The sequence below is a fragment of the Peromyscus eremicus genome, chromosome 10 (assembly GCF_949786415.1).
Source record: "Peromyscus eremicus chromosome 10, PerEre_H2_v1, whole genome shotgun sequence".
Lineage (NCBI taxonomy): Eukaryota > Metazoa > Chordata > Mammalia > Rodentia > Cricetidae > Peromyscus > Peromyscus eremicus.
Window position 1 is genome coordinate 56,127,699 of NC_081426.1, and position 26,242 is coordinate 56,153,940.

A 26,242-nucleotide genomic window follows, 5' to 3' on the forward strand; every position below is an offset into this window, starting at 1 on the left:
CGGGGACATGGCTAAGAGCTCCAAGAGCCGAATGGGCTCTTCCCAGCGCAACCAGGCGCCGCCCGCGTAGCATCCTCTACGCTGACCTCTCGCGCTGCGGCGCCGAGCCCTGGGCAGGAGCCAAGGCAGTCCTCAGAGGTGCAGGAGGCGACGACAACCCCAGGACCCGAGGGTCCCTATGGCCACCGCCCGCGGGCGGCTGCTGAGCGCAACGGAGCTTGCGGGCTGCGCCCGGGGTTCCGAGCGGTTCTGAGCTGCGGCGCGGGCCGACCTCGCCCTCCTCGCGGGGCCGCGGAGGTTCAGGGAGCGGAGGAACAGAAGTGGTGGTGGCAGCTGATCCTCCCACAGGGCGATGTGGCCGGCCGGCGCGGGCACCAAGCTGCCCTGTCCCCGGGACTCCGCGCTCCGGCGGGCGGCGTTCTCCGGGAACCTCACCGCCCTGCCTTCTCACCTCGTCCCCGCTGGCCGCAGCGTCAGGGTCTTCATCAGCGCCAACCCTGAAGGTAAGTCCCTTGACCCTGTTTGTCCGTGGGTCGATCCTCGGATCGGTAAGGGGCCGAAAGTGTGTGGGGCCTCACAGCCGGGTGCCCTCTACGCTCCCTGCCTCCCGCTGCAGCCCGGAGCGCGTGGGAATTTCATTCCAATCACTTATTTTTCTTTAACTCATCCGCTTCCCTGTTGACTTCTAGGACATACTTGTCTTCCCCGAGTCAAATTAAGAGATAGCCGAGGCATTGTTAGTAGGCGCTTTCTAGAGGATCCGTTCTGCCTCTTCCACCCAAAACCTTTGCCTTTCTTCTATCCGTTTCCTTCGCCTGATAATCACAAACGGTAGCCGAATAGGGGCTACCTGCTGCCATATGTTCTCACCCAGGCCGCAAGCATGTTCCTTGGATCACAGGTCTTGCAGGTAGGAAGGCGGGTGGAAGTTGAGGGGACACAGACTCTTGGCGGTTCCGGGACCAAGTGGCACTCACCCCAGCATAGAATTAGTCCTGGAATGTTCAGAGGAGCTCAACTCTGCTGGGTCTCCTGGGTGGAGTTCCTGCTCCGGGTCACGCACCTGCTAGGTGCTCCATGGAAACTTGTTGGTTTGGGGCTTTTACAGTTACCATGACAGAAGGAGTCTTCAGTTCTTAAGGTTAATTTTCCTTCCCAGTGGGTGGTGGGAAAAGGGAAGATGCATTTAACAAATTGGGTAAGACTTTAGGAGGGAAAGAGGGTGGCCTTAAGAAGAGGTTTTTTTTAAGTTTATGTAAGACTGGTGTACTCTTACAAGCCTTGGGCCTAATTTAAAAAATAATAATAATAATAATAAAGTTTACACTGAACAGTTTGCTCCCTTAAACATTCAAGGCTCTGGTTGCCTGTAAATACACTCTAAGAAGACAGAAAAAGTAACTTTCTGGAAACAACCACTTCTAGAGGGGAGGGGTGCATTATTGTAAATTTCTGGTCAAGCTTTTGTGGTCACAATGGAATGAGGAAAGAATCAGATAAATAACACACCGTCATTAATAGGAGAGTTCTACACTTCGAGGGAGGAGGGCCTGACTGCCCTTCCCTGAATTTACAACTCGCTTTTCACAGAGCCTAATAAAGGGTGCTTTGAGAGACAACTGGCAACAATAAAAATCATTCTGTATCAGGTGTGCCACCCAGGACTTCGACATGAAATCTGAATCAAATAATCATAAATGGGGAGCTTCATTAAAGTTAGGGTTCGAGACATCTGCAAGTCCCAGCAACAATGTCTGAAGGAAGTGTATTAGACAGTGTTTAGTCTTGAAATTTTCAATTATCCAAGACTTTCTCAAATGCCATGTGAATTGTTTGCCCTGCGGTGGAACCCACTAGAGCATTGCCTTGTCCTTTGAGCAAACTGCTTCTAAAATACCACCCTGGGTGTTCTGTGAATGTTATCAGTGGGCAATTTGTTCCTTGCTTTAAATATGCATTTTCTAGGATTGCATGATAGTGAACTGATGTTATCAGCTTACTGTGGAAATGGAAGCAAGATTAATCTCATTTTTGTTACACCCTTGAGTGTGCATTACTCTCCAAACCCTCAACTTAGTGGCACTGAAAACTTTAACACACACCGAAGCACAGCTTTGAAAGCAAACACAAGGGAGGCATCAGCCATGCCTCTTGGTCACTGATTTTGCTGGATGGCTTCCAGGCTGATCTTAAAGGACCAGAAATGGGAAGCTTGCTTGAGAAGCAGGACTTTGAATTTTATCCAGACCGAAGAGCCAAGGGCATATTGAAAATAGGCAGAGATGGGCATTTTTAATGCTCTCAACCTGAAGCCTTAAAACTCTGGGAAGTGCTCCATCCGAGGAGGCAGCACTTTACCGTGGCATCTTTATGGATTCAATTTAGAAAGCAAATGCTTGTGTTTTGGTACCATCCAATATTAGATTCTTGGACAATACTAGAGATGAAGAGCCCTTCCACTGTCAAATAAAGACAAAGGACATTATCTCATTATTTCCTTTACAAGCAGAAGCCCAATTTGCATTCTGAATAAAAGCTGTTTTGTGTTGAAGCCATAGTAGTTTTGTTTCCTTCCGTTTTGTTTTGTTTTGAGAAACCCAACAAGACTCTTGCTGGGGTGATTGTTTTCAGTAGGTACTGCTTTACAAAGCTTGTGTGGAATTGGAATTTCCCCAGTCACAATGATGGCAATATGTGTCTTCAGAATGAGTAATTAGTTTCCCATGCATTAGCTCATGCAATTTTGAGCTCATCCTCCAACGCTTCTGAGAGTGGTAAGCAAAGGGATTCTTCCTATTCTACAGGTGAGACAACTCACTCAGGCTTTGTGCTATGAAGTACTTTTCTGGATCCATACAACAGAGTGAAACAGGCAGATCCCATAGAAAACTCAAAATACCTATTTTGCTGCTCTTTGCAAGTCTAGGCAGCATCCAGATCCCTGTTAATGCCTCATATCTGCATGGCCAAATATGATGGGTAAGTGCTGCCTGGAATCTTCTAGCTCCAAGAATATGAACAACTAAAAGGGAACACAACTGCCCCAACCCACTTGTTGATAGTCATGGGACGTAGAAGAGAATCTCAGAGCAAATTGAACTGTAATGGACTTGTACTTCTTCAAAAGTCTATCCACATCTGACCTGTCTTTACTATATGGACGATGCTGGATACTTACCAGGGGAGGCAATCGTGTCACTTAAATGGATGGACTTCACTTAGTCTCACTCCCATTCATCTGTGACATCTGTCTAAGTCCCTGGAAGTTTCCTAATCATGTAACTGCTGTCTCTCTGCCAGAACAACTTTTATTCTTCTTTGGAAACATGCCCCCAACTGGATCAGGCCCTCTGGATAAGTGTGACAGTTGATTAGCTTGAACTGTTTGGGAGGCTCCCAGGCAGTGGGACCGGGACCTGTCCTTAGTGCTTGAGCTGGCTTTTTGGAGCCTGGGGCCTATGCAGGGACACTTTTGCTCAGCCTGGGTAAAGGGAGGAGAGGACTGGACCCACCTGGACTGAATCTACCAGGCTGAGCTGAATCCCCAGGGGAGTCCTTGCCCTGAAGGAGATGGGAATGGGGGGTGGATTGGGGGGAAGGTGAGGGGGGCGGGAGGAGGGTGGACAAGGGAATCCATGGCTGATATGTAAAATTAAATTAAATTATAAAATTAAAAATAATAAAAAAATGTACAAAATTGGAAAGGAAAGGATCTTTCATGGGTCTCCCCAGTTATTAGTATGAAAGAGCTTTCATATCCCATGCACCCATTCTGAACCAGTTTAGCGTAAAGTAAGTAAAATCTTCATTCAGACAAAAGAGAAAATGTTGCCTTTGTTATTGGCAAAGGTTGATGCAGGCCCACAGCCCTTTAACTCATGACCTCCTGGATTAAATGTGAGTTGGTAATCTCTCCTGTTTTGGGGGAGGAAATGAGCATTTGCTATTAAATATGTGGGTTCTGGGCTAACAGCAATGCCATGTATGTGTCTATAAGAACTCACATCTTCACTTTAGTAAATGTTGTGCAGAGCTTTCCTAAATGCCAGAAATGTCTATTTACTCTGGTAACATTAGTCATGGGTGATGGTTGAGTACTAAACAGTGTGACTAAGAATCTAGATTTTATTCATTTTAATAAATTTAATGATACAAACATGACTATCATTTAGTGAATCTAATTATATACGCATGTGGCTACTAAGTCAGTGGTTCTCAACCTGTGGGTCACACCCCCTTTGGGGGTCACATATCAGATATCCTGAATATCAGATATTTACATTATGATTCAAAACAATAACAAAATTACAGTTATGAAGTAGCAATGAGATAATTTTATGGTTGGGATCACCACAGCATGAGGAGCTGTGTTAAAGGTCTCAGCATTAGTGAGGTTGAGAACCACTGCTCTAAGTAGATAAAGACAATAAGTAGCTTCATGTTAAATAAACTTTTAGTACTGACTTGTGGTCATTTTGGGCTATGCAATCACTCAAACTAGGAACAGTCTATTGTTCACTAGGGTTTGGGGATTTTGTACTTTATTGAAGAATGTGGTTTAAAGTATGCATATTGAGTTTCCCAAAATCAAATTCACAATTACACAGAGTTCCCCACTCCCAGATGAGGAACAAATAATTGTGCCTCTTGTCAAGGGCAGAGTTGACCCTTTTCAGATCTAAAATATGGATGAGAGCGGGGATTGCAGCTTTCCTGGAAATATTAAAAGAAGTTTCTGGGCTCCTGTGCTTACATTTTTCTCCCAAACAAAGCCACCCAATGAGGACAGAGTAAGTTATAGCGTTGTGTGTCCAGGGCTACTATGCTGGTACACCTCACTTCACATGTGAAAAGAAATTTAGAATAAAGAAGAAGTCATCAACATTCATTACTGTACACTTCCACTTAGATCTTCAAAGTGGTCATCTTTGAGTATTGTGTACTCATACCCAGCTTTGATGGCCAAATAATGCAAGAAATCCACAGGAGTCTGCTTGAGGAGTATAGGAAATTTACTAGGATATAAACTGAGGAAATACACTCATGAGTACAGAACCGAGTAGGCAGCTGAAGTCATCCTCTAATCTCAAGGGGAGCAAATTCACCTGGCAGTTCAATCATACCAGGAAGCGGGAAGCAGGGAGAAGGGACCTCGTGACTCCTCTCCCTTTCTTTTTAAGATGTCACATATAATTGCAAGAAGCACCACGTCCTTTGGGCTATATAGCCCAAGGTCATGGGCGGAGCAAATACCACTACAGTCAAGTATTTAGACCATTCCCATTTACTTTTCTTCAGTCAGTGTGACTTTATAGCTTCCCAGACTCTTCTTCATGGCTTAAGACTCTTAGTTGGAAATTTTGTCCTCCGTTTTGATAAAGGCGCAGAAAAGATGACATCCTGCCTCATGTCCGCGCAGCGTCCGCAACCACTGGCCACTTTCATTAGTTTGCATTTCTACCTCAAACAAAGAAAGATCTGGACCAAGATTCAGATGAGGCCTGCAAGAAGTCTTCATTACTTTTATTCTTACCTTTCTATCATCCTATCTCATGGCTCCCTTTTTTGCTATCTTTGTGCATTGACAAGAAAAAAACTGTAGCAAAAAGCGTATGTCCACATGTGCATCTGTATACATACAGACATCTTGATACCCCAAGAATACCTTTAAAAATAAAAAATAAAGAATATTAAATGAGAATATGCCAACTGTGCTACTTCATGATAAGCATACACGGGGCATTCATAATATATAGATGCTAAAAGTCTACTGGTTGTGGCTCCTTGGTCCTTAAGCAGACATTATTGGGGAAAGGGGGAGTATTAGTTACTAATAGACTTAGTAGGCTTATGAGCCAAGCTTTCTGGGTTTAAATTTCTAATTTGCTATTTAATAAACTATTTCTGAGCAACTCCTTTGTTTTGAACATTTAAAGAACTTTATTGGCGATTTGGTTTTCATCTTTTTTTTCTTTAGTTGTATTTTTTTTATTAAGAAATTTTCTATTCATTTTACATACCAACCACAGATCCTCCTCTCCTCCCTCCTCTGGCCCTCTAGCCTCCTCCCCCTATCCATGCCTCATCCCCCCCCATATCCCCAACCCATTCCCACCTCCTCCAAGGCAAGGCCTTCAATGGGGAGTCAGCAGAGCCTGGTACATTCAGTAGAGGCAGGTCCAAGTCTCTCCCCCTGCACCAAGGCTGTACAAGGTGTCCCACCATAGTCACTGGGCTCCAAAAAGCCAGCTCATGCACCAGGGATGGATCCTGATCGCACTGCCAGGGGCCCCTTGAGCAGACCAAGCTACACAACTGTCTAACTCCAGTCCCATGGAGGATCCACAGCTATTGGTCCATAGTTCATGAGTTCCTACTAGTTTGGTTTGGTTGTCTCTGTACGTTTCTCCATCATGATCTTAATGCCCCTTGCTCATAGAATCCCTCTTCCATTTCTTCCCCTGGACTCCTGGAGCGGCCTAGTGTTTGGCTGTGGATCTTTGCATCTACTCCCATCAGTTACTGGATGAAGGCTCTATGATGATGGTTAGGGTAGTCACCAATCTGATTACCAGAGTAGGCCAATTTAAGCACCCTCATCACTATTGGTAGTAGTGTAAAGTACAGTCATCCTTGTGGATTCCTGGGAACTTCTCTAGCACCGGGTTTCTCTCTATCCCCATGATGTCTCCCTCTATCATGGTGTCTCTTTCTTTGCTCTCCCACTCTGTCCCTGTTCCAGCTTGACCATCCCGTTCCCTTATGTTCTCATCCCCTATCTCCACCCTCCATTGGCCCTCCCTCACCCCCAGTTTCTGAGCAACTTCTTTAACTCTTTTGTTCTCAGTTTCCTAACTCGTGAAGGAAGATAACAGCCATAGCTGAGTGGGGTTAGAGAGGAGGGTGAATAATCGAATACACACAGCACTTACACAAGCGCTGGCCACATAGGAAACAATAAACATGGGCTATTTTTTCATTGTGTCATTTTCTAGTGATATCCAGGTAGTGTATAGGTGTAACTTTGACAGGAATGAGGTCTGTATCTGCCATTAGAGCTCAGAAAAAGGAACCTTTCCACTCCAGAGCTTTCATAGAATTGGGTGCTTCCAAAAAATCTTTGCAAAGTTTACAGAACAACAAATAAGGAGTACCACGAGGCATTTAAGTCCCATTGCAAAAAGCTGCCACCCAGAGGACAGAACGCTGTAGAAGTGCCCCGTGGACATCAAGTAGCCAACAACCGCTGCAAAATGACATGTCTGCTAAAAATCAGATGCCAAACGCCATAAGCAACAGCAGAAGAACTTCCCCGTTGTCTTCACGTCATATGCCATTCATCTCCAGGGAGTGATAGCACACTGGGCCAGGGCTACACTATCAGTGCATTGTTCTCCATGTGTGGAGAGACATATGGACAAAGAAAAAGAAATTCAGGATCCTTCACTGTGCGTTTCCACTTACATTTCTGCACTGGTCATCTTCAAGAGTTTTATTCTCATGCCCAGTTTTGATGGGCTGGTGTGGTGATATATTGTGTACCCTAATAAAATTTGCCTGAAGATCAGAGAACAGAACAAGCCACTAGATTAAACATAGAGTTCAGGATGGATCTCTGTGAGTTCAAACCCACCCTGGATTACATGAGGTTGCTTCAGACTAGGAGAGAAACAGAGCCAGACAGTAGTGGCACACATCTTTAATCCCAGCACTAAAAAGGAAGTCATATGGCAAGTCAGAGAAAGGTATATAAGGCATGAGGAAACAGGAACGAAAGGCTTTTTAGGCTGGAGCCTTTCGGGTGAGGACTCAGAGGATTTCAGTTAGAGGGTTCATGGAGTTGGCAATGTGAGACTTGGCATGGCAGTGGCTTATTCCTTTGTCTCTCTGATCGTCAGGCAAATTTTATTAGGGACACAATATATCACCACAGGCTGGAAATGCATATGGACACCTGCAACAGACAAGGCTAAGAATTTCCATGCTTCCAGCCCATACTCTACAATGGAGAGGATGGAAAGAAGGGGTAATGGATCCAAAAAAACACCAAAAAACAGTGTGGAGTCCAGGAAAAAGCAGACACATGCATTCCTTCAACCAAGGAAAGTACCTGAACATTCTATTCCATATGGATGCCATTCCAGTGCTTAACGCACAGCTGTAACCATACAGACCAGGTCTCTGCTCTTGTGGAGTTTATCTAAATACCATAATGTACATGATGAGTGTCATACTAAAGATACAAGCAAAGGAACATCCAAGATGCACTATGGAGAGTTGCATAGACCAGTTTTTTTTTGGGGGGGGCCGTGGGTCAGAGTGAGGAGCTGGCAGGTCTCCCCATGGGAATGGATAGAGCCAGAGTACAGAAACCATTCTACATGAAAATCAAATATGAGGCAAAGTGATGATGAGATCTCCACAGAGAACAGAAAGAAACACCCTTTGTTACTCAGCAAAGAGCTTCCAGCTCTTTGATTAGGAACAGAGCTGATATCTTGTGAAAACACTTAAAAGCATGACTTTGACCATAGAGGTACACTAGCTACAAATCGATCCTGACTTCATGGTTTTATATACCAGCTAACCAATCTTCCAGTATTCTTTTTATACCATGGTATTGGCCTTCTCATTTTCTATTTTAAAAGATGTCTGCACGTTTGGAGTCTCTGTTCCAGCTATCTGTTGCTATTAATCAACCCACTCCAAGACATAAAACCTTAAAACAATGGTTTACCGTTTTTCATACTTCTGTGATTGGGAACTCAGACAAGGCTCACTGTTCATGGGTGTTAACATGTGTTCTACCCCATAAAACATGAGTTTGAAGAAGGTAATGTATGCTCTCGGGGCACAGGTCAGCTCCCAAAGGGTAAGAGTGTGCTGGTGTGCTAAGATACCTGCATTAGTCTGCCCTGGGTTTGCAGTTGTGGAGAAGGGAAATGAGATACAGAGAGCTGAGGAGAGTCAGAGACCTTCCGGTTAGGATGGAGAACCACCTCCACTACCCAGAGTAGATATTTGTTTCCTTTTGAACATTCATATGCCATTACCCAAGACATGTTATGATTCACATTAGAGCTACAGTTTTAAACAGTACAGATTAAACACTGATGCGTAACAGAAGGCTGGGGTATAGCTCAGTGGCTTGGTGCTCACCTTGCAACGTAAGTCCTAGAATTCACACCCCAGCAGTGGAAAACTAATATAAAGAAGATAATGAGCCATCAAGAATGTAAGATAATTACACCAAGAACTACAAACAAATATCAAAATGTGTCTATAAAATGGGAGCTTGGCATGGCCTTGAGAATACTCATTCCATCTCTTTAAGTAACTGAAAAATAAAAATTTTAAAAAACTCACAAACATCTTTTTAAATGGCAAGTGTGAGAAGTTCTACACAATAACATGAATTAATTGAATTTAATAAAATAAGCCTAAGGGTTGATTTTTTTTTTTAAATCGGGCTGAGGACATTAGTATTTGTTGAAATGCTGGAAAATGCACTTGGTTGGAAAATTCCTAGCAAGAACTCACATGACAATACATATTTCACTGACTCAACAAGAAAACGTTCACAAGTAATCACTTTTGTGTCTGAATATTACATGAACTCAAATCCAAGGCATCCCAGAAGAGCAGTTATGCAGGCATTTGGACATCAAAGACTATCTGTTGTCAAGCATAGACCAAGAATAATAACTAATCCAGCTTCAGATTGCTTTCCACTAAAAATTTCTTTTAAATTTTTCTGTGTTGTCATGTGACTTAAGCAGATAGAAAGGGTGTGGGTTTGCTCAAAAGTCATGGAAGTGCTACATTGTAAAATATGTCTAGAAGAAATCAGGGTGATACTGGCATGGAGACACCTTGTATCACTTTACCTTTCCTAACAATAGTCTGTGGAAGTGAAAGAGTAATTCCTCAAATTAAAATGTGTTGGCTGATGCATAATTGGACAAAGAAGTTAGTGATAGAAACTTAATAAAAAGATCAGAAACTGCAGCTCAGAATGATAACAATACCCCCTTCTAATTAAATACTTCCTTGAAACCTCATTTTAAATCAAAACTATTTCAAAGACTGTGACAGGCATTCTGTTCAAAGTAAAGCAGGGGTGACAGGTGTCTCACTCCTATAGGGATTGCAGAAATGAAATCATCATAAAACACAAAGAGCATCCTTCACAATGCTGTCATTACAGCAGTATCTTTCAGAGATTCTTGCCACCAAATCCATTTCTTTCTAATGTTATCCCAAGTATCAGCTACAATGCTTTCTAGATTCCCATTGTGTCCCTGCATAGACACAGTTGGCATGGACAGTCACAAAAGAAACAGGAGATAGGTATTGCTGCCTTCATTTTTTAGACCCGTATGTCTAAGACACAGGGGAAGCACAACTGTCCAAAAACACAAACACTGCATTTGTAAAAGCCATGCTCACATGAGGAGGTTGACCGAAATGATTGGAAACAAGTGGTTGTATCTCATGTCTTCATTAAGCATGAGCCACTCACATTTAGTCAAAAGGAAAGACTCAGGTGAACTGAATCTAAGAACGGACAGTCTCCTCTAAACCGCAATGCAAGTGGTCTGGCTGCAGGTTAGGAGAACAAATGCAGATCAAGATAGGGGAGTTTTTCAAGACAATGTCAGTTCTAGAAATGCCAACAGAATCTAAGGCAACCAACAAGTGATCAAGGAATATGACAAAAGTTATTTAAATTTTCCTAAGTGTAAGACCCAGAATCACAGATTTTACTAAGACAGCCAAGACTCAAAAACTGCAAGTTATAATATGTCAAAAGTCCTGGAAACTAATTAAAAGGATTACATGGGAATGAGAATTACCTGAACGGCACCTTTACTATTGTTGTTATTGAATAAAATGGGCTTTGGGCACATAGGAAGCATAAAGGTGTTGGGAAATACTGTGCTTGACTCCCATAATAAAGTGAGGATAGGTAGAAAGGAACAAAAGCAGTAAGACCCCCATACTACAGAAACAAGGGAGGGCTGCCAGGATCGGCACCCACATGCAAGGTTATGGTGATATTCTGTGTATGCTCTAACTAATAAAGCTAGCCTGAAGATCAGAGGGCAAAGCCAGCCACTAGTCAGCCATAGAGGCCAGGCAGTGTTGGCTGGCACATACCTTTAATCCCAGCATTGGGATCTCATGCCTTTGCTCCCAGTACTTGGGAGGCACACATGCCTTTAATCCCAGCAGTAGGGAGGTTGAGAGAAGACATGATATGGGTGGGCAGAGGAAAGGAAATATAAGGCTGGAGGAGACAGGAGCTCAGTCCTTTTCCACTGAGGAGTTGGTGAGGTGAGAGGGGGCTGTGCTTTGTTCTTTTGTCTCTCTCATCTTTCAGCATTTAACCCAATATCTGGCTCCGGGTATTTATTAAGACCAATTAGGATTTATGCTACATGAGGTCATAACTGTTCCTTAGCAATGTGACCTGTGAGTCACAGAGAGCTGGGAAAAAAAAACAATGCTAAAAACTTCCTGGATAATTTTATGATTGGGCCAATATGCTGGGAACAGCCTCCATTTTACAGAGGAGGTTTGCTTCCAGATATGTCAGGGTGGATGTAGGAGTTGCTTCCTGGGAGGAATTATTCAGTAAAAATAAGTAATTGTGAGAGGTGAGAAGGGCCTAATTAATAGCCATCCCTGAAGAACAGTATACATACCCCAGAAGTGAAGTGTGCCTCACTTTTGAATCATCAGAGAAGAATCTGGGGCCATATTAAAGCTGAATGAAAAAGAAAGCAATGGTTGATTAGTAATGCCTGCCATGGAACGAAGACTAGCGTTTATCATTCATTATACTGTACAGTATATTTTTTAATGTAAACACTGTGGGGGAAGGGAAGAGGCAAAAAGAGCAGGAAAAAGAGAGAAAGTGTTCATTCTACTTCCTTTGGCCAAAGCAGAGAAAACAGGCATACAGAGGGGGGAATTATGCTGGTGGGGGAAAAAATAACTGGTAAGAAGTTCTTGCTCAGATGACAGAGCTGATAGAATCACAGCTTCCCAAAGGGAGAAAGATGTGTTGAAACTGTTAAATATACTGAAAATGTACTTGCGTCAAGTAGAACTTGCATGCCAGGCTGTTGCTAAGCAGAGTGGCTTCAGCCAAGGATCCTACTCAGTGGATGGCACTCTAGAAAACGCTAACTAAAATAAGATCCAGACGTTATTGAGGTCACTGTATAATAAGAAAATAAAGCTTCAAATGATGCAAAAATTCTTTTGTAAGAAAAGTCTTCTAGGAATGCCCAAAATACATGAAAATCCGGAGTTAATTTTTAAGCCCGCCTGCCCTATTCATAAACCTGAATAGTCTACTGCGTTAGATCATCTTCTGTTGCTACACAAAGTATCCTACACTGGAGTTTCTGGAGCTCATAGTTCTGGGAATCAGGAAACGTGGCACCCACATTTGTTTGTCTCTGATGAGGGTCTTCTGTCTACATCACACATGACCTGTCTATTCATGGCAGAAGCTTATGCAAGAGGGAGAAATCACACAGTGAAATAAGGAACCAGAGTGATCCATGGGCCGGGCTTGTGCATTTTACCATGACTCATTCTCTTGGGACCCAGTGATAACAGCATTAATTTCTTTTGAGGGTGGCACCCTAGTGACCTAGTGACTTAACTAGCTCCTGTCTCTTTAGGGGACTACAGTCTCTCAGCACCACCATACTGGGTCCTAAAGCTTCCAGCAAATCAACCCGTGGGAAACTGCTTTATACAAAAGCAATGTCGATAATATTGGGATTATGTAACAAAAAGGAAAATGATTCAGACCCATTCCCCCCCCCATGAAAATATTTTTCTGGTTTTCTTTTCTGCTGCTATGAGAAACATCATGACCAAAAGCAACTTGAGAAAGGAAGGATTTACTTCTGCTTACAGGTTACACAGCCCATTAGCAAAAGAAGTCGTAGCAGGAACTTGAGCAGGAACCGGGGACAGAAACCACTGAGGAGTACTGTCTCTTGTCTTGCTTTCTCACTCACATTCAGCTACCTTTATTATATGGCTTAGACCCACTGGACTAGGGATTTCATTGCCCACAGTGGCTGGTTCCTGTGACTCTGGCTCCATCTTTTCAGAACATGTCCCACAAAAAAGCCCACAGGCTGGTTTCACGGAGGCTGTTCTTCAGTTGAAGTTCCGTCTTCCCAGATGTGTTAACAACCAAGGATATCAGAAGTCCACCCTTTGTCAGCTTAATACACAAACACATTGCTGTTAAACCATAACAATTCCTTTTCTTCAAGGTCTCATGTTCTTTAAAAAGTTCAATACTTTGTAAGTCTAAGGTGTCTTTTAAAACGCAAGTCTCTTGTCTGTGGCCACCTGTAACATCAAAAACAAGAGCGAAGAATTGGGGAATAATTGCAGTCAGATAAAAGTGAAACTGAAGTCGAACAGGGTCTATCAATGGCCAACATCTGGGACTTATCCGTGATTTTCTGGTACCAAAAGGCTTGAGTAGCGCCATTTCTTCTCTGTCACCTGAAACACATGCAGCTTGTCTTACAACCTCAGGCTAGCTCCATACCTGCGGTGTCCTTGGTAGATATCCCATGCTCCTGACACCCCCAATATTCTGAGTTTCCACTGCAACTGAGATTGCACCTCCTTTTCTGGCCTCTCTTCAGGGACTCTGCACCCTACCACATGTTGCCAGGCCTCAGCTACTCTCCATGATCCCTCACTCTTGTCTCTCTCATGCCTTTAAAACTAGATGGGCAACTCTTAGACTTGGCCAAGTTCTGCTAGTAACTTGTTATGTAGCTTTGGTCTCTCCCAGCCTCTGTGTGCTAACCTTATGGGAATACTTCCCAGAAAGATTTCACCTGGATGATGATGCTGATCTCTTGCCAATTACAATTGACTCCTCAGCTGGCCAGAAGATTTCACTTCCACGGTGTCTTAATCCAAATTATCCCATGAATAGCCCTTATGGAGACTTTGCTTCCCCCATGCAACTTCACAAACCAGCCTCCATTGTCTTCATTTCTCTCAACATTGTTATTTACCAGGCTCCCACTTAGTAGCCCACTAAGCTCTGAGCATGGTTTTTCCATCTCAATGTTCTACTCTCAGTCATGGTCAGGTTCATGACAGTAACAATCCGCTCCACTTTCTGATGAAGCTTGTTTTTCTGCTGTTGTAGTAAACACCATGACAAGAAAAGCAACTTATTTCACCTTTCAGGTTACAGTCCATCATCAAGAGAAATTTGGGTAGGAACCTATAGTAGAAACTATGACGGAGCTGCTTCCTGCATTGGTCTCTGGCTTACATTCAGCTACCTTTGTTACTCAGACCAGACCCACATGCCTGAGAAATGCACTACCCACAGTGGGCTGGACCCTCCTACATTAATTAACAGTCAAGAAAATGCCCCCAAAGAAATACCCACAGGCCCCTCTGGTGAAGACAATTCTTCAATTAATGATCTCTTCTCAGATGTGTCAAGTTGACAACCAAGAATAATCATCAAAGCTACTACCATTTGCAGGGATCATCTTCAAGGTCATGAGAGAAAGAACATTCTTAAATTAGCCAGTTTTATAACTTAAGAAAAACTGCTGAACAAGAAGTTTTATAAAGTGTCAAGAGTTTTGCAAACAGGGCACATTAGGAGGTGAAGGCTGTGACTTCTTTTGCATTTGGATTCTGTTGACTGTTCCATCAGACAGAACACAAAAGAGGCACAGAACCAGTGTATGGGGGGCCTAGGCTTTTAGACACCAGCCATTTCCACAGTTATTCTTAGAACTTAGGACCCTGCCACCTAGTCCAGGGGCCTCGGTAGAGATCCACTAGCAGCCAATACCACCTTCTTCACAGGTAACATGTGCTACATTGGTAGTGGCTCTATATCCCAAGGCAAGATGACTGATGATATATGGGGAAAGACTGGACTTCCATCTCAACTCTCTGCAAACTGCAGATTCAACAAGAGAAGAGTGGTGGTTATTACACAGCAACATACAAGCGAGAGTAATAAAAATAAAGCAGATTCATGGACAGGCTAATAATAAAGAACTGGCCCCGGGGGGGGGGGGTGTCAAGATCCTGGTTTAAATCTCAAGATTTGTTATAAACTTGAGTACAGCATTTGGTCTTTTCCAGCTCCAATTCTCTTCTGAAAATGGGGGACAATAATAATCACCTTAAAAGGCAGTTGTGGAAAAGAAATGAATGTTGTATAGAGCATCTAAGCCAGTTCCTAAAACACAGTAAGGACTCAGAAATTATATAGCAGAGTGTGTTAAAAGCCCTAGAAGATAGCTAAATTGACTACAAGGGAATGAGGTTTACTTGAATAAATTCTTTCTCCCCCAACTTCTTTTAAATTGCAGCATGAAATAGGCTATTAGCCACCGCCTATATAATCATGAATGCTTTTAGCTGGAAGAGGCCACTTAAAGACATCATATTTTAAAAATATTGGTTTGAAACATAAATATGACTTCAACCCAAGCTGGGAGGTATTACATTAATAAGTTATTTCTCTACTAGAGCAGAAACTACCAACTTCCTTTAAAAAAAAATGGGCTGCCAAAAAAAAATTTAAAGAGACAAGTCTTTGAAATGATAGGTAGCAGACAGAGATCAATAGAATTACATTCAAAGAGAAAGAAAAGTTAGCACTTCCACTTTTTAAAGGAAAATGTGCTAATCTCTTCTTCTAAAAGGTATGATTCCTTTCACATGTAAAAACGGTCCCTTTAATGTGGCTTTAAGTCTACATAAAGACTTTTCTGATTTCTGTTAATCTTTTAAACCTTACTGCACAGTTTGATTACCACCGATGTTCTAAAGCTACGTTTTATGTGAGAAAGACTGTGCCTAATTAAAAAAAAAATGGCAGCCACCATTGTCTAAGAAGTTTTTATGCAAATCTCATGCAATATTGAAAAGCTATGTTAATTCCAAGTAGTTACTATTTCAAAAATAACCTAGTCAGTTCTTAATGAAAAGTGATTGTCCTCCTGTGCCTCTGATGGCTGCTGTAAGGCAATGTTGTTGTGACAGAAGAACATAACTTTTGTCACAGGTGTGCATGTTTAGGGGTACATGGACAGGGAATGGGGAGAGGGTTTATAGGCTGAATGTGACCAGGGTCTGCTCAGACACCTGATCATCGACTCTGCTTCGAAAAGTGAAAAGTGAATGAAGGAAGAAGACAGGGGCATTCAGGAATTGTGAAGCACAGAGCACTACTGCTTCTAGCTTTGGAGCTTGGTCTACTTTCAAGCATTGGAAATCGGAGGAGTCCAGCTGCTCTCACAGTCAGGCGGTCAACATGCCACATCAGCAGATCGTGAGCTCACTCTCCTGTGCAGGTGTGTGATACCTGAGGAAGAGGAAATGTAGAGCTTAGTCAGATGTGTTCATTTTTACTGAGTTTTTAAAAGATACTCAAACGTAGCAGCCGGTTACTTGTCCTGGGTTCTTGTTGTATAATCATTTTGTTTTTTTCTTTACCTGTTTCCTTCTGGAAAATTACTGAGTCTGTCTCCACTAAGAACTCTTACTGATCACATAAGTGAGATGGAACAGACCCCTGCTCCGAAGGCAGCTGCAATGGAACAGTCACAAGTGACCCAGTGAACACCCTGTTGTCCTCAAAATGGAGCATTTCCTCTCTGCTGGTGCCTACATGTGAAGAATGCCAGGGCATGAATTTTATCTGTTATCAGAGTATCCTGACTCTCAGCCCCAGGAATCTAGATTCAGTGTTTATCAGCCACGTGACCAAAAGCAGGTGCTAGAATATTCCTCAACAGCAAAACCCAAACCAAATGTGTGTGTTAGTTTCCTTCCTGTTGCTGTGTTCAAATACCCTGACAAGAGCAGCTTGCTGGAGAAAAAGCTGAGGCTGGCTCACCGTCCAAGGTGCAGTCAGCTGTGGTGGAGAAGGTAAGATTGCAGGAGCTTGGAGCAGTTAGTCAGTCAAGTGGCACCCATGGTCACGAAGAAGAAAGCAATGAACGTGTGTGCTCAGCTCACTTTTCCTATTTAAAAAAAAAAAAAAATACCTTTCAAGATAGTAGATATCCTCATGGAATTTTCAAACAAAGCATGTTTTTAAAAGAATCCACTTCTCCCTCATTTCCTTTGGATGCAAACCTGAATCCAAACCCTAGGAACAGTGCCACACACAGTAGGCACATCTTCCTACCTCAATGAATTCATCAAGATAAAAACCCCACAGACACGCTCAAAGGCTAACCTAACCTACACAATCCTTCACAGCTGTGCCCTGGGTAATCTAGATCCTTTCGAATTGACAATTGCCACTAACCATAATATGTAGCCTGTCTATCTGGTAGAGTTCTGAGAAGTAAATCCTAACACGGTGGATATGAACCCTAAATAAAAACAACGTAGGACTTTTGCTTGGCACTCTTCCAAATGCGTAGTACTTAAACTCATAAAATAAAAATAACTAATGAGATTACAGTTTAATTGATGAACTAATATCTACACACAAAATAGAAGCTAAGAAATGCTTGTTGGAATAGGATGAAAGCGTTTCCTTGAGACTTTATTCCGAGGCAGGCCCAGTCCTGCAGGCTCTACTGCACCAAGACCAACTCTAGCTAGAATGTCATCTCCCAACCCCTTCATGGCTAAGGAGTTCCTTGTCACTTTGCCCCAGGCTGACAGACCTTAGTGTAGCTTGAAATGTTCCCATTGATGTCTTTTTTTTGAAAGCCTGGTCCTTAACTGCTGTTGCTGTTTTAGAAGGTCCTGGAAATTTTAGGTGCTTGTGCTTTACTAGAGGAAGTAAGTGTTTTTGAAGGGTGTCTTAGTTACTTTTCTATTGCTGTGACAAAACACCATGACCAAGGCAACTTATGAAAGACAGTGCTAATGGAGCTTACGGTTTCTGTGGGCTAGAATCTGAATGGCCACGGGAAGCCATGGTAGCAGGAACAACGGAGAGACCACATCCTGATCCACAGGTAGGAGGCAAAGAGAGAGCACTGGCCATGATGAGCATCTTCTGAAACCTCAAATCCCATCCCCAGTGACACACCTCCTCCCATAAGACCACACCTCCTCATCCTTCCCAAGGAGCTCTCTCTGCCAACTGGGGACCAAGTATCCAAACATATGAGCCAATTCAATTGGCATTCTCAATTCAAACCACCGCAGAGGGTCTCGTGTTCTAATCCCTTCTTTTTCTCTCTTTGCATCTTAGCTGTAATAAAATAGGCTACTTCTCTCTGCCACACACTCTTTCCACCAGGAGGTTCTGCCTCACCACAAGACCACAGCTGACCATGACTGAATCTCCAAAACTATGAGTAAGATTTGTTGTTTAATCTCTCCTCTTGATTTGTTCTCAGGTGTGTTTCACAGAGATAAAGGAAAAAAAATCTGACTAACCAGGTCCCTAAAAGACAGCCAAAAATATTCAGCCTGAGAGTCTCTAACACACAGAAGCCATAACTCTCAGCCAGGCACATTCCATTCCATGGATGTAGCTTCCCAGTGCGCTGGAGTGGCCACAAGAGGAAGGGGACAATGGAAAGCAAAAAAAAAAAAAAAAAAAAGTCTTTGCACCACCCAAGGAAGCAGGGACTGAGAAATGAAGTGGTTATAAAATTATGCAGTCACAGTGAATATTAAATCCCATGAATTTCTTATAAAACAGAGAAAGATCAAGAGCTTCCAGTAAACAGCCTGATGACTTCGGGGACCAGTTGAGAACTCTGCTGCTCTCTGTAACATTATTATTATGAAACGCTTCATTCTGTGTTACGATAAAATCACGTACAATTGGGAAGAAGTTGGAGAAGTGACAGCATTTTTTTTTTCTCTAAGAGCTTTCTCCTTCTTTTCTCATAGCATTTGTACAGGTTTTATAACATTTTAATTAAGTGGAAGAGGCATGAAACCAATGACTTATACTTCTGGTTTGAACGTTAGCTCTGAACTGTGGGCATTCCCTCTGCATTTGTTTTTCTGCATCTGCAGAATGGAGGGGTTGAAAAGTGGAATCTCCAGGGCAACTTCCAACTGCAATGTTACATGACCCTGCTTCTGTGACAGCGGGGATCGCAGTTTTCTTTGTGGAGAGAAAGTGTGCCATCTACCTAACTCTGTCACACACTGTTGCTTGTCTGAAAACAGTAGCAGTGTTGCTCTCCTCCTGCTGCCTCAGATGTTCTGCCTGGTTATGGGTCAGGAGGTATGTAGTGGGTAGCCATTCCAGCTTTGATCTGGAAGTTCCAACCCCCATTGAGACTTCGGCAACTGTCACGCCTACAAGGCGGGGCCAAGGGAGGCGCCTGGGGACCCGAGATATGGATGATGGGCACTCTCTCTGTTCTGGGACCCTGGATGGTGGAGGTGGATCAAGCAGAGCTCCAGAGAACACTGCTGGACTGTGATACACCTTCCCCAGACCCCGCGACCTACCTATCCCTTAAATAAATCTCCTTTTAACTACGTGGAGTGGCCTTAATATTTACACCAATAGAGGTACCATAGAGACTACCAAGCAATAAGAGGTAAGATTGAGTTAGCGGAAAACATTGTTGGGGGCCGGGGGGCTTTCTTCATATTTCTGTGAGTAATCTAAATGTAAAGTTAGACCATGGAAACTAAGCACAGACAGTTCTTTCATTACCCCAATTACTGAGACTTTCATTGGGACTTGGAGTAAGGCAGTTCAACATAAACTCCCAGATAGAAGAGATTGTGAGGTGTAATCCATTATGAGAGAGCATACAATACTCAAGACACAAAGATTAGAGAATGCAGAGGCTGAGGGTCAGACTTGGAGTGAAAACGGGGTTGGAGGTCTTGTTGTGTGCCTTTTCTGATACAGGAGCCTAAAGAAAAGTCACTTATCTCGTTGAGTTCCCAACATCTTTGTCTTTGAAACTGAAAACATCATAGGCTTCCTACGAAGTTTAAATGACATGAAGCTTGTGACATGGGGTTAGCACAATAGACTGTGCCACGCGTTAACTAGATGGCTAAGCATTAATAGATACAATGCTACTGTAGGTCCCTTTCCTAGGATATGCTACAAGTCCAGCTAGAAAAAAGATGTCAAGCCTCAACCAACCAGCAGGCTTGAAATAGCCAGGCATCAGCTAGCGGTATCTTTGTGCTGTGCCCCATTGGGAAGAGAAAGGCATACAGTACAATGATACCTCGGAGGAACAATTCTAGTCTGTTTGTTTGCAATGCAACAGAATGTTTATTGTCACCTATCTATCAAAGATGACATCTTAAGAGACCATATTTACTACGAATACGTCTAAAGTGCCTTTGAAACTTCACCAGAAGAAGTAAGTTATAAACTACTGACGTAAGCATGTCAAACCCAAGTTTTAATGAAACATTCACAAGAGTCATTCAACAAGTATTTACTGGAGGCTTTCTGCATAAAAATTACTATTTCATACAGTTGGGGACTAGAGTTTATAAAGTTCTTTGTGTATTTAAAAATAACTAGAAAAGGTCAAAGGTTCACAGCACCATGAAAGGATAAATGTTTAAGGAGATGGAAATGATTTCAGCATTAGCATCAGGATCTTGAATTCAATATGTGTGGAACTATCACACCCTACCCTATAAATACACAATTGCTATGTGTCAGCTTTTAAATGGCACCATTAGAACACCTAGTGGTATAGAATGTAAGTGTGTAAATGGCCGCATTAGTAAACAAACATCTTTCTGGCTCCCACCTCACTGTGCTCACTGTCTGGTGAGTGGACAGTTCACAATGTTAATATACAAATACAATGAATTATGCAGTATTTGTAAAGATTTTGGAAGCAATAGTAAGTACAATAAAGAGAAATGGAATAAGATAGGGCAAATCATAGTGGGAAATGCTCTTCCCGCTTGTTAGGAAGTCAGGGAACGTCTGTCTGATGAGATGAAATTTGAACAGAGAGGTTAACAGTGATAGAGTCAGACAGAAAGATAGAAGACAAACATTTCTACCAAGGGGACTAGTGAATGCAAAACCCAGTTCAAGAACCATGTTTCAAAGTGTGGTCCCAGATGTTCAAGGAACAGTGAGATCAAATAGAGTAGATAGTAAGTGGAGATGTGGGTGATTTTCAAAAAATTTAATATCCTCAGAGGGCAGACATCAGCCAGCCAGAACAGATGCTATCTGTAAACATCCAGGAAGCTGTATCTGTATATGTCTGCCAGGTATCAGCTGAGATAGGAAATGAGATCAACGGACTAGTGGAGAGCAGATCATCTGAGGCCAGGATGCTATCGCACCATAATTATTAGACAGGCCCAACAGCCAGCTTTATTCACAAAAGATACAGATTTTAATGTTTCTGTAGAAAGTATATTCACCCATTAATTCAACTCAAATTATTTTATTGTGTTTTTCAAGACAGGGTTTCTCTGTGTAGCCTTGGCTATCCTGGAACTTGCTCTGCCAACCAGGCTGGCCTCGAACTTAAAGAGATCTGTCTTCCTCTGCCTCCCAAGTGCTAGGTTTAAAGTCATGCAACAGCACCTCCCAGGTTAGTTCAACTCAATTTTTAAAGTGATTCTAAGACAAGGTTCCACAATGGCTGAACCAATTCTCACTTCCAGCACAAAAAAAAGGTACTTCACTCTCTCCAATACTTACTTTCTCTGATAATGAAGCCATCCTAACAGATGTGCAGTGACACCTCACTGTGATTTTTTTTGCTTCACTTACGATAAGCCCAGATTGTGAGTGCATGCATGTACACACACACACACACACACACACACACACACACACACACACACACACACAGAGCCCAGAAATGCAACACTTCATTTCACTGTGTGGCCTCATAGCTGTTGAGATTTACCTCTCCCTGTAGATGCCAACCTTTATGAGCTCAAATAGAACCAGATAAATAACATAGTTTTATTTTTCAAAGAAGCAACAGGAAAGTTTCCCTCCAGAACTAGGCTGGAGTCATTGCTCAGTGGTTAAGAGCTCATAGTGCTCTTGAAGAAGACCCTAGCTTGGTTCCCTGCACTCATGTTGGGTGGCTCACCGTCATCTGTTTTCTATGACGTTTAGTGAGATGCAGAAAGCATTTAGCACTGTCCTGGCACATAGCTAGTTATTGTCGGCTATTTTCATGGAAGTAATATCATTGAGGGGAGGAGCGGGAACAGAGTGATAGGGAATAGAAGGAAGGGGAAGAAAGGAAGGAAAATATCTTGTGCTTTATAATCTTTAAAATCAGAGAACTGATTTACAGACAAGGGAGCCAAAGACTGCAATAGTCCCTGAATTATAGGAGGAAGGGAAATGGTTAAATGATGTTAAACCAGGGCTTCAGAAGACCACTGGAAGTAACTGGCTATTGCCTTCTTTCCTGAACATTGACAGAATGCCTTTGTAAGGCTGATGAAGAGCCTGTAAAGAGTGAAGTAAATACTTCCTGGACATCTCTGGGTCAAGGTAGCAAATTAGTGAAAGCACTAGAATGTGTGTGATAGTTACTCAGATGCAGATTCCAGTCACTGGCAGTAAACAGCTGCTCCATTTATTCTGTATGAGTCCGGAAACCCACTCTAACCAATGAAGACTTCGTACATGGGGTCTTTCAATCATCTGTCCACTCCCAATTGAGCGGTTAAATGTCAGCTTAACTTAGTGCCTGGATGAATTCAAATGGATGGGTGATGCTTTAAAGTCAGATCCTTCCTACGTAATAGGAAGATGTGAGGGATTTGAGTGGACTTCTGAAGGTTAAATAATGAGAATAAACCTCTGATGTGCCGAGCTTTTTAGAAGAGCTTGCCTTACTGTCCATGGATGTGCCATTTCCAAACTGCCAGTCCCTTGGTGGAAAGATGTTTTCTAGCCCCTTCCTCCTGAAGCTGTTCTGTTTATGATTTTGATTTTTGTAACCAGTTGACCTTTTTCCCTAAATAGGTCATTTTATTCCATAGCCGGTAAACTTGGTGTTCCGGAGATTTTTGCCTGAGGAAGTTGAATGTATTTATATCTGGATGTGTCCATATGTCAAACAGATATCTCAATCTGTACTTGAAAGCCATTGAGGCTATAGAACACTGTGAAATTCCCTGCTTCATAAAATCAAACAAAAACCAATGCTCTTGACATGTCACTGGATATTTTCAAAAGATCTAAAGTGAAATATTAAAAGTGAGGTTTTGTCTTATAAACTAAAGTCAGGAACAAAAACAGCAGCTGGACTTTTTCACCAATTTGTTTATATTTCAATAATTTGTTTATATGTCATACATATAAAAATGCTTTCCACTTAAGTTCTATAAAAGACTATCATATTTGTAGGGAAATTGTATTTTTTTAATATTTTAACAACATGATAATATTTTCTAGTCAAAATGACAACTATAAGATAGATAAACAAAATGTGAAATTTTACCTTTGGCATACTTTTTCACTGTACGATTGTGTTATCCAGCTATTCTGGAGAGTGCTTAATGTTGAATATGGAGGATGAGAGAAAACAGATGTCCCAGCCACTAAATGTATAAATTGTCATAAATTTCAACAATATTGAAAATAGATGATAAGAAATTATTATTGTATACCAAGCCCAACTCCAACTAGTTCTGTGACTTGATTGAAAAAATTTACAATCCCCCACAATTGTAGAAGGAAAGGAATAATACCTTGTGATAATAATGACAGCCATGCATAATTATTATTTTAATAAAAAGACCTGAAGATCTAGATGTAATGATGTCTAGCCATGTCACTTAAAGACAAGGATATGTTCTGACTAGATTAATGACGGATTGTGTCGTTGTATGAAAAATACAGAAACTAAGATGGTTATGTGTCACTAAGCTATGCATTCTTATGGAACCATCACCATATATGCATTCTTATGGAACCATTATCATATATGCATTCTGTTTGTCACTGACTGAAACATTAGTTTGAAGCATTAGTGCATTTATGGTTAGTGTGATAAATAATTGAGGTTCATTGATATACAAAGAAAAGTAGGTTACTTCCCAGGTTTGGTGACTCAAAGATACAAAGTATTGTGCTGGCTCTCAACTCCTTTCCCTCCACGACATCACGTTTTGGAGAGAGAGTTGAGAGATGACGTGAGCACATTGTAAGACAGAAGTCATAAAATGACTCATTCTGACAAGAGACACCTCGGAGTCCCACAGGAACTGCCTTAAAAGGGCAACACCCCTGCAAGATCAGATGATCTTCCATAACACTCCATTTCATAAAGATCTCACCACCTTTTAGCATGGTCACACTAAGGATCAAGCTTCCAAAACATAAGCCGTTGGTGAACAAATACCAAACCTCAGCAAGTATGATGTGACATATGACACAGCTTTCATAAGATAACCCTAAGTGAATTGTATCAGCTGGTAAGAGTCCGTGGACTTGTGCTACACAATCTCTATAGAAAGACACATGAAAATATGAAAAATGAGGTGTATGCAGTAGGATTGTTGACATTCTCATCTGCAAGGTTCAAAGCTAATTACTGAAACTAATAATACACAACAATAAATACTTTTCACTAGTTTCCTTCTGGCAATGACTGGTTACCAAAAGTTGAGTGGCTTACAGTGTGAGTGTATTGACTTGGGGAGGCCAGAAGCCTGAACTGCATTTTATTGGGCTGATACAAACTCAGTGGTAGGTCTGCATCACCTCCAGAAGATGTAAATCAGATCTGGGTCGCTGCCCTTTCTGTCTTCTTCACTCTGTCTGAAGTGCTTAGCTCATGTCTGCCTCCTCTACTCAAAGCCGGCAGCATAGCCTCCACCCTGTGACCTCTGCTCACACGTCATTCATCCCTGGTTCTGCTTTCATGATTTGCCTCCAGCTCTCACTCTGACCACTTTACATCCCCCAAATAATGCAGAACAGTTGTTGTTTTTTTTTTTTTTTTCTTTCCCTATGCAGATCACTAGTTTATTCAAATCCAACATGTCAGGTAACATTCAGAAATTTCAGAAATGAGGTTCTGGCTGATAGTTAGGTTACCATATATTGGATCCTTTAAAAAAAAATGAAAGAACATTTTCCACTTTAGAATCAAGGATTTGCAAGGATGGCCCAGACCTCCTCTTCACCTTCATTCCCTACCAGACTTCTAAGTCTATCCTTTCTGGCAAGAATGTCCCACTTTGCATCCTGTACTCAGGAAACTTCACTCTTCAGAATATTACCTCTCTTTTTAGACCAGTCTCAAAAGAAAAATGTGTTCTCCATTCAGTGAATCTCATGAATTTCTGTATTGGTTAGCTTTCCTGTTTCTGTGATTTAAAAAATAAAAACTATTCTGACCAAAAAGGACTTCAGGAGGAAAGGGTTTATTTGGCTTACACTTCTAGGTATCAGTCCGTTAATGAGATAATACAGAATATGGAGCAGGAGCTCAAGCCAGAACTAGAGCATGAACCACAGAGGAACACTGCTTCTGGCTCTCCCTGGCTTGCTCAGCTACCCTTCATATACAGCGTAGTCAAACTGTCTAGCAATGGTTCCACACCCAGAGCGATGGGCTTTCCCACATTAATCATCAATCAAGGCAATTCTTCACAAACATGGCCCCAGGCCAATCTGATTTGAGCAATCCCTCAATTGAGACAAAACACTCTAGATTGTCTCAAGGTGATATCTGAAACTAACAAGGACAGTGTCCAACTTGGACATTGCAATGACATTGTCATCTGCAAATGAGCTGGATCACATTCATAACTACCCTGGGACTTATGTAGCTTTCAGGCCTCATGTTAAACACACCTGGCTGGTTGCAGATGATGAAAACTCCAGTTACACTCAGTTAAACAAAGAGCTGGGGGATGCTATTCATTCAAGAGACTCAATGGTAAAGGATAAAGCAATACATGGCCTCAAAAGCAGCTACAGTCAGGAACTTGAAGGACTCACTATTGTCTTTATTTCTTTGAGAACACTGACAGAGAACACTGCTCTCAGACAGACTCTTTAGCAGAAGTGGACGTAGCCAGAGATCATTCTAAGCTCACAGTTTTATAGCTTTTAATGAAGTAAAAGGTATTGTCCCTCAGCTAGGACTTGAAGAAAATTCAGAAGAAAAAAATTGAGCTAGATGTATCCACTGGGACTGGTCCCCCATTAATCCACTGACCTCTGCGTTGTGTCTAGCTATGGTTTTATGTGATGGCCTCCATTTTCTGTAAAGAGACGCAT

The 26,242-nt window shown here is 42.2% G+C and overlaps 1 protein-coding gene across 1 annotated transcript in view; it reads left to right on the forward strand.

Annotated features, from left to right (window-relative positions):
- The first annotated feature begins 352 nt into the window (after positions 1-352).
- Positions 353-26,242, forward strand: part of Nwd2 (NACHT and WD repeat domain containing 2) — a 148,335-nt gene continuing 122,445 nt past the window's right edge. The window contains exon 1 of the mRNA XM_059274595.1: positions 353-503. Coding sequence (XP_059130578.1) covers positions 353-503 — 151 coding nt within the window. The remainder of the gene's footprint in view (positions 504-26,242) is intronic.